The following is a 9889-nucleotide window of genomic DNA, read 5'->3' on the forward strand; positions in this document are numbered from 1 at the left end:
CCCAAGGTTCATCTCTATGAGATGGAGGTCAGAAAAACTCTCCAATCTTTTTACCAATTCTGACCCCAGTCATCCCTCCAAGAACTCTCTACTTCTCTTCTGGATTTAATAATCCATTGCATTGGCCACATAGAACTCACAGATCATACTTAATAGTTAAATGGTTTATTAAGGAATTTGTAACTCAGGATCAGGATCAGGAAGCACGTAAGCAGAGTCTCCCTTCTTTAGTGCAGGGCAACGCTCTCAGCCTGTCAAGCCTCCTTTCAGCCCCCTCAGGACAGGTTCCTATTAACCTCCTCAGGACAGACTCCTCTTCCAGGCCTCTAATAGTCTTGTTACAGCTGTTTAGGAGATTCCTTGCCTCTTTCTGTTTCCTCTTTCTTTGTTCTGCTTCTTCCTCCTTTCTGTGTCTAAGATGTATGTGGGAGTGGCTGGTTATATATACAAAATCCTGGTCAGTTTTGAGGCATGGCCTCTCCTAGTGGGGATCCCTTGGTAGGCCGTAAACATTTCATTTCTTTAATCCATAGTCACTTCATTTGCATAGTATATTGGCCAATTCCTATAAGGTGTATACTGATTACAGGGCAGGCAGCAGCCCAGGACCAGACAAAAAGTATCAAATCAAGTTGTTTACACCTTATCTAGAAAATGCAACAGACCTAGGGTAGAAAACTAGGACAAAGGTAATCCTCAGGACTTAGAGAAAAAAAAATCTCTCAAGTTGTTTTTCCAAAGAACCAAGGAAAAAAAGCACATAAAGGAACACATTTCACCATACTGTGAAATACAGAATAAGTGAAATTTATTATTCTGAAACATTAGCTTTCTTCTCTGGACTATCTTGCTGCCCGCAGAAGACCAATGGATGATACTGCCTGCTGTATGTGGGAATATGGTATCTAGTATTGCCTTCCATCTCTGTTCACTTTTTTCCCTCCTAAGTTTTCTTGTAGTCTGTATGCTGCTTTGTGTCCACCTACTGAGGTTTAATCTCTCTAATAGGGCCTATATAACAAACACTGGTTTTATTTTTCCTACTGAATCTCCTTGAGGCAACATTTTATTTATACCTGGGTCATTGTTTGACATTTTCTTCCCCATAGTTGTAGTATAGACTGACATTTTTTTTTTTTAAAGATTGTGATTTGGGTGAAAGTTTACAGAGCAAATTCATTTTCCGTTAAATAGTTGATACACATTTTGTTTCATGACATGGATTGCAATCCTCATAACATAACAGCTCTCTTTACCCTATGTCCTTCTTTGCTATGCATTCCTGCCCTCTGAGCTATCTCTGTGTGCAACGGCTGCCCTTCCAATCTTGCATGGTTGATTATTCTAAGGAGTTGTACCTACTTGGTGTAAATGTTCACCTTATAGGCCTTCCAGGAGGTCTAGTAGCATAGTGCCTAAGGCACTTGACTGCTAACCAGAAGGCTGGCGGTTCAAACCCACCAGCCACTCCTCGGAAGGAAGGTTGAGCAATCTACTTCTGTAGTGATACCGCCTCGGAAACCCAAGGAGGGGTCGCTGTAAGTCAAGGCCGAGTTGACGGCACACAACGACAACAACATAGACCTTTCAGTTGTTTGGCTAGAAGCCATGGGAGTAAGTTCATTTCCAGGCCTGAAGGGTCTCAGGGGTTTCACTAGTCTTCTATCAAACCAGTAAACCTGGTCTTTTATGTGATTTTTGAGTTTTGTTCCACATTTTTCCGCTATTCTATCCAGGATCTCCTATTTTGATCTTTTCTCCTAGTTGTTGACAGTGGTAGCTGAGCACCATCTGGTTCTTCTGGTCTCAGTCATGTAGGCTGAGGTTCCTGTGGTATACTAACTAGTTCCTCGGACTAATTGTTTCCATGCATCTTTGAATTTCTTAATTCTTCTTTGCTCTGGATGAGGATAGGTCAGTTGTTGCATCTTAGATGTCCACTTGTAAACTTTTAAGACCCCAGTGGCTACTCACCAAAGTAGGATGTAAAACAATGTTTTTGTATAGTATGTTACGCCAGTTGAGCTTGATGTGTTCTGCAACCAGGCCAGAACCCATGGACCCAGTGACTCACTCCTTCAAGGTGTTTGGCTGTGGCTAAGAAGTTATAACTTTGCCCCATTAGCAATATTATACATATAGACATTCTTAAAGCACATACAGGCGCTCTGTTGGTGTAGTGCCTAAGGCATATGACTGCTAACCAGAAGGCTGGCGGTTCAAACCCACCAGCCACTCCTGGGAAGGAAGGTTGGGCAGTCTATTTCTGTAGTAATGCCGCCTCAGAAATCCAAGAAGGGATTGCTATGAGTTGAACCTTGACTCGATGGCAGTGCATTGCGTTGTGTTGCGTTGTGTATAGCACAAGCATGTATGTAGAAATATTGTCTGCCAAACTTATATATGGTCATGGGTATATTTTTTTTACCTAGACATACCTGATCATTCGGCCTGTCTACCCATGTATCTGCCTGTAGGTTAATGTTTGTTATTATTTACAATGCAGTATTATGTACATAAAAGTGTTTACCTTTGTTTTCTGTAGCTCTTGTGCACCTCTCCATGTAGACAGACCCTTTTTTTTTTTTTTTGTCCAAACATTCTGAGCACCTGACTTAGCTGAGTCATAGTCCATTCAACACTTGGCTCTAGTTACTTATTGTGATACCCGTTCCCCTGTCTGATTATGAGCTCCTTGAGGATTGGCACCAGGTCTGTTTTAATCATTGTTATATCTGTAACACTTAGCATATTATCTTACACACACTACACAAAAACGCAGCGCACTGTTGTTGAGTCGGATCCAACTCATAGTGACCCCTCCTTGAGTTTCGAGGCAGTATCACTACGGAAGTAGATTGCCCAACCTTCCTTCTGGGGAATGGCTGGTGGGTTTGAACCGCCAGCCTTCTGGTTAGTTAGCAGTCAAATACCTTACACACTTTGCCACCGCAGCTCCCTTACACACAGTAGACACTTTATAAATACTTCTTTTAAGAAGCATATTTTTTCACCATTTAACCATTCTGAAATTGGGATGCATATCACTATTGTTATGTTATAAACGCATATAGATAGATAGATAGAGATAAACAAGGATCTCTGGTGGCATAGTGCCTAAGGCATTTGACTGCTAACCAGAAGGCTGGCAGTTCAAACCCACCAGCCATTCCTCGGAAGTAAGGTTGGGCAATCTACATCTGTAGAGATACTGCCTCAGAAACCCAGGGAGGGGTCTGTGTGAGTCTCTTTATTGGAGCAGCTGAGCAAGAATTGACCTCAGGTTTTGTGACCTGGGAGTAGGTATGATAAGCTGTTATACAGATGTGGCAGTTGACTAAAGTACTGAGGAGCTTGGGAGGCCCTGTGATAGGACTTGTATTTCTAGGTCTTATTTATCTTTTCTTTATTGCCATTTTTAGGAAGGACCTTTGACTATATCTGTTCAGGCACCAGTCAAACATTCTGATTTATTTTCATCATCATCTCCATCAGAGAAAGGAGCCAAGGGTAGAACCAAAACTGTTCTTAGCTTGTTTGATGATGAGGACGATAAAACTGAAGATCAAAGCAGCACCCAAGCACCAGAGAAAGAAGTAGAAAAGGTGAGCAAAAAGCAAATAAATCTTACTTTATGATGTCAGTTCCGTCATGTCATTTGCTGAAGAAATCTTACCCTTGGATACAGATTGTATTCTTTAGTCAGATAGATGTTTGGAGGCTAAATATAATTCAGTGTCCCTTTTCTCAAGTAATATTACTATAAAGAGGATTAGAATTAAACCTGCTTCTCTTGGGTTTTGTGCCTCCTACAAAACCTTTGCTCCTTGCTCAGTTACGGAGTATGAGCAAAAAGAAAGAAAGTGCGGTGTAGTAAATTACTTAGTGTGGCTTTTCTACCTATAAGTCTTTGTAAACTCCAAGGTGAGAATTGGAGTTTACAAAGACTTATGGGTAGAAAAGTCACACTAAGTAATTTACTACACCGCAACAAGTGAAGCCAGATCTATTTCTGGTGTTCAGTTTTAGAAATAGATGTTGTAAATGAACTTTTTGTTTTCATCAGATGTCAGCAACTTTTTTGTCCAGAAAAGGTTAACCATTGTTAGCACAAAAGCATCCATAGAACATATGAAAATGAAAGCATATTATTGTATTGGAATAAAAATTTATATGTAAAAATAAGTGATAGTCTGTGAAGCCAGTATTACCCTAATATCAAAACTACAGACAAATAACTTTTATGAATAAAGATGCAGAAGTCTTCAACAAAATACTAGCAAACAGAATTCAACAAAGTATTAGAAGGATTATACACCAGTACAAATGAGATTTATCCCAAGACTGCAAGGTTGGTTTAATATCTGAAAATCAGTTGTTACAATACCATATCAATAGAATATAAAGACCTATACCTATGTGATGATCATTGTGGTAGACGCAGAAAAGCATTTGGCAAAGTCCAGTACCCTTTGTGGTCAAAAGACTTAACATACTAGGCATAAAACCTGATAAAGGGCATCTATAGAAACCTTCAGCCAACATCATATGCTATGGTTAAAGACTAGATATTACTATTCCCGAAGATAAAGAACAAGACAAAGATGTCTCACCACTTTTAGGCAAGGCAGTTAGTCAAGAAAAAGAAATAAATGGAATCCATCTTGGAAAAGGAGATGTAAAACTCTTATTTTGCAGATGACATGATCTTGTATATAGAAAATCCTAGGAATCAACTAAAAAAATCATTTAGAACATGAATAAATGAGTTTAGCAGGGTAGCATGGTACTACATGATCCATTGTGGAATTCTCTTTTTATACAGTAGCAATGAACAATCTGAAAATGATAAGGATAGATAGATAAATCAGTGAAATAGAATGCAGAGTCTAGAAATAAACCCTTAATTCCTAGTTCATTAGTTTTGGTGCCAAGACAAGTCAATGGGGATAGAATAGTGTTTTCAACAAATAGTGCTGAGACATTTGGGTTTCCATGTGCAAAAGAATGAACTTAAACATCTACTTCACACCATACACAAAAATAAACTCACAGTAGACCATAGACCTAAACATAAGGCTAAAGTTTTACAACTTTTAGAGAAAAAATATATGCGTACATTTTCTAGACCTTGGATTAGGCAAAGTTGCCTTAGGTCGGACACTGAAAGCACAAGAGACAAAAGAGTAAGTACCCAAATTGAAATCCATCAAAATTAAAAACTTCAAATGACACTGCAGTGAAAGTGAAAAGACAGTGGACCAATGGGTGAAAATATTTACAAATCATAAATTTGATAAGCAATTTAGCTCCAGAATATATTTAAAATAAAAAGCCTGCAGCTCAAAAAGGAGCTCTGGTAGCACAGTGCCTAAGACACTTGACTGCTAACCAGAAGGCTAGCGGTTCAAACCCACCAGCCACTCCTTGGAAGGAAGGTTGGGCAATCTACTTCCGTAGTGATACTACTTCGGAAACCCAAGGTGAAGTAGCTATGAGTTGGGTCCGACTCCACGGCACATAACAACAACAACAACAGCAGCTCAAAAATAAAAAGACAAATATGCCTATTAAAAACATTCAAAGAATCTTAATAAAAATGTCTCCAAAGAAGATCTACCAATGGCCAGTAAACACATGAAAAGATGCTCAACACCATTAATCATTAGGGAAATGTACATCAAAAGTGTCTTTAGAAGCCACTTAACACCCATCTGGATACTCACTGCCACTGAGTTGTTTCTGACTCATAGCAACCCTTTAGGATAAAGTAGAACTGCCCCATAGGCTTTCCACAGCTGTACATCTTTAAAGAAGGAAACTGCCTCATCTTTCTCCCACAGAATGGTTGGTGGGTTTGAACTCCTGACCTTTTGTTTAGCAGCTGAATGTGATTAAAAAAAAATTAAACAAATTTTGGTGAGAGTGCAGCCAAATAAAGTGGTGATACACGCTGCAACATGAGTGAACCTTGAAATATGCTAATTGAGGGTAAAATGGCGGAATAGGGAGAAAGACTGCACAGATCCACTTCAACAAAGAAAAGGGAAACCAGTTAACACAGACACAGAAGATAATCCTGAACCCCTGAGCTTTGAATGGAAGGATATAGAAGTGGAGTAAACCCCAACTAGCAGTAGAATTTGCATGAAAATACCAAAAAAGGAGACATATGGAGCTGTGGTCTGGCAGCGATCCTGAGCAAGCCTGACAGCACGGCACAGACAGCTTGGAGAGTGCCGAGTGGTGGTAGGACCTAAGAATTAACCTAAAACTCAGCCCTGCTAGCCAGGGACTGCATGGAGGACTGCTCTGGTGGCTGGGGAATAAAACACGAAGCACTAGCAAAGAGTAAGGCAGGCTGAGCTGTGGACTTTGGCCTGTCCGGAGGGCGCCACCATTTTGGATATTTAGAGAGACAGTGCTCTCTGAGATTCCAGGGACTTAAGAACAGGATCTGCTTGCCAGTAACCCTGAGGACACTCTGGACCTGGATGACTGAAAAGATGCAACATTCCTTTTGTTACTCTTATACTCCACACCGCTTGGTGAACAGAGGTGCGGCCATCCCCCACTCCCACCCACCTTCTGGGCCCGCAGGACCTCCATCCCAGTCTGTGTGCTCAGGCAGAGCCTGGGTGCCCTGCCCTACCCTCCCCCAATTTTTTTCTTTTTCTTTTCTCTGGTTTTTAGTTTGCTTGTTTTTGTCTGTTTTATATTCTTCTACTCTCAGGTCCTAGGTTTCAGCTTTTTTTCTTTTCCCTGTTCATGGTTACAAATATATATCTTTTTCCTTTTTTCTTTTTCTTCTGTGTTTAACCCTGTTCCTTGTTTTTCTTTTTGCATTTTTCCCATTGTTTTCTTCATTATTCTCCTTCTCTACCTTTCTTTTCTTATTGCCTGATCCCCAGATATTTCTTCTTCTTCTTTTTTTTTTCCATTTTTCCTTTCTTTGGTTACAGTTCCTGTGTGATTACATGGTGTATTTTTTGTTCATGTGCTTTTAGTTTTTTGATGGTTATTCAGTTGTAATTTTTCTCTAATTAAGTGGGAGACAGCAACATTCCCCATAAGACACAACTACACTCACACCTCCTGCAACTTCACTTACTGACTGAGAGTGACCACCTCCTCCATCAATGGGCCAACGATAAAAAACCACCACCAAGAGCCTAAATCACCCTTGGCTGCTCTTCACAAACAGTTAACACAGATCTAAATACAACAATGGCACAATGTCTTGGAGACAACAGACCATCACTGTCCACACAAAGAAGCAAGATAAAGTGGTAGAAACAAGGGCACAGGATACAGACCCAGAACACATCCCTGAGGAAGAAGCAGCATTGGAACTCTCTGATAAAGAATTCAAAAGAATGACACTTAGGTATCTTCAAAGGATTGAGAAACACACCAAAGAAAACACAGAAAAAACCCTAGAAGAATTTTGGAAGAAAATACAAGAAAAAAATGACAAAATAAATGAAAAATTAGAAATGATTTGAAATCTACAGATAGAAATCCAGAATATTAATACTAAATTGTCAGAAATAGATAACACATTGCAAGGACAAAGGAGCAGAATTGATTTAATGGAAGACGGAATTAATGAGATTAAAGACAAATACCTGAATACGTCTTTGGAAAGGGATCAATCAGAAAAATAAAAATAATAAAAAAAATGAAGAAAGCTTAAGGTTCATGTGGGATACCATCAAAAGGAATAACCTATGTGTCACTGGAATTCCAGAACAGGAAGAGAAAAATAAAACCACTGATAAAATTGTCCAAGATCTGTTGGAGGAGAACTTCCCTGATATGATGAAAGATGAGACTATATCCATTCAGGAAGTCCAACGAACCCCAAACAGGATAGACCCCAAAAGAAAATTACCAAGACATATCATCATCAAACTCACCAAAACCAAAGACAAAGACAGAATCCTGAAAGCAGCAGGGAAAAACTAAGTTACTTACAAAGAACAGCCAGTAAGAGTAAGCTCTGATTTCTCAGCAGAAACCATGCAAGCGAGAAGACAATGGTATAGTATATATAAAACCCTGAAAGAGAAAAATTTTCAACCAAGAATTGTATGTTGTTGTTGTTATGTGCCGTTGAGTCGACCCCGACTCATAGCGTCCCCTCCTTGGGTTTCCGAGGCAGTATCACTATGGAAGTAGGATTGCCCAACCTTCTTCCGAGGAGTGGCTGGTGGGTTTGAACCGCCAGCCTTCTGGTTAGCAGTCAAGTGCCTTAGGCACTATGCTACCAGAGACCCGGCAAAATTGTCCCTCAAATATGATGGTGAAATTAGGAGATTTCCAGATAAGCAGAAACTAAGGGAATTCGTTAAAACAAGACCAACCTTGCAAGAGATGCTAAAGTTGGAGTCCTTTGAACAGAGAACCAAAAATGGCAAATAACAACAGACCATTGATACACAAGATGACACAACGCAGAAACCATAGCTATGGACATATCCAAAGTAAAATAAGCTTACAAGACTATAAACAGAGAACCAGAGACATCAATTGGCAAGTGAGGACAACTACAAACAAGAAGAGGGAAAAGACTGTGTAGTTATAGAACGTCTCAATGGTGAGGAAGTTAAGAGAGTTGCAAGATAGAATGGACTGTTCTAAACTTGGGGAGAAAATTATAAATCATAGGATAACCTCAAAGAAAAATGATAAACCTTCATATCACAGTGAAAAAGAGGACAAGCACAAATATTCAGCAGATACTAAAACAGCAACAACAAAGGAAATGATAACATGATTCATAAACATAATGAGCTCAGCACAGAAAATAATATGGAATAAAGAAACCAGGGACACCGTGAAAAAACACATAACAAAATGACAGAAACCCATTCATACTTATCAGTAATTGCCCTGAATGTTAATGAATTAAATGCACCACTTAAGAGACAGAGAGTTGCAGACTGGATAAGAAAAACAAATCCATCAATATGCTGTCTACAAGAGATACACCTTAGAGATAAAGACAAAAATAGACTAAAAATCAGAGGTTGGAAGAAAAATATATCAAGCAAATGGCAACTGTAAGAGAGCAAGAGTGGAAATATTAATTTCTTATCAAATTGACTAGACAAAAACTACCATACGAGACAAGGAAGCACATTATATAATGATTAAAGGAGCAATTGAACATGAAGATATAACCATAATAAATACCTATGGACCCAATGAAAGAGCCTCAAAATACATAAATCAGACTTTAAAAGAGTTGAAAAGCCAAATAGATGACTCCACAGTTATAGTGGGAGACTTTAACACACCACTTTCATTGAAAGATAGAACAACTGGAAAGAAACTCAACAAAGATGAAGAGCTAAACATTACAATCCACCAACTTGGCTTTATAGACATCTACCAAGCACTTCACCCAACAGCAGCACAATATACATTCTTTTCCAGTGCTCATAGAACATTTTCCATGAGAGACCATAGGTTAGGCCACAAAGCAAGCCTTCATAAATTTAAAAGCATTGAAATACTGCAAAGCATCTTCTCAGATAATAATGCTGTCAAACTAGAAATCAACAGTAGGAACTGCCAACCTTCTGGTTAGCAGTCAAGTGCCTTAGGCACTATGCTACCAGATCTCCCAACAATAGGAAGATCAACAGAAAAAAGAGTAAACATATGGAAACTGAACAGCACCATCCTTGAGAAAGACTGGGTAAGAGAAGAAATAAAAATTGAAATTCAAAAATTCCTTGAATCAAATGAGAATGATAACACAACATACCAAAATCTTTGGGACACAGCAAAAGTAGTGATTAGAGGCCAAATTATATCAATAAGTGCACACATCAAAAAATAAGAGTGAGCCAAAATCAACACTTTAAACCAACATCTCCAA

The 9889-nt window shown here is 39.1% G+C and overlaps 1 protein-coding gene across 1 annotated transcript in view; it reads left to right on the forward strand.

Moving 5' to 3' along the window:
* Positions 1-9889, forward strand: part of LOC103195151 (WASH complex subunit 2A-like) — an 86483-nt gene that overhangs the window by 64264 nt on the left and 12330 nt on the right. Inside the window, exon 22 of the mRNA XM_007938624.1 lies at positions 3423-3605. Coding sequence (XP_007936815.1) covers positions 3423-3605 — 183 coding nt within the window. The remainder of the gene's footprint in view (positions 1-3422; positions 3606-9889) is intronic.

The sequence above is a fragment of the Orycteropus afer genome, unplaced genomic scaffold (genome assembly GCF_000298275.1).
Source record: "Orycteropus afer afer isolate SDZICR_OR568_19922 unplaced genomic scaffold, OryAfe1.0 scaffold00052, whole genome shotgun sequence".
NCBI classification, from domain to species: Eukaryota; Metazoa; Chordata; class Mammalia; order Tubulidentata; family Orycteropodidae; genus Orycteropus; species Orycteropus afer.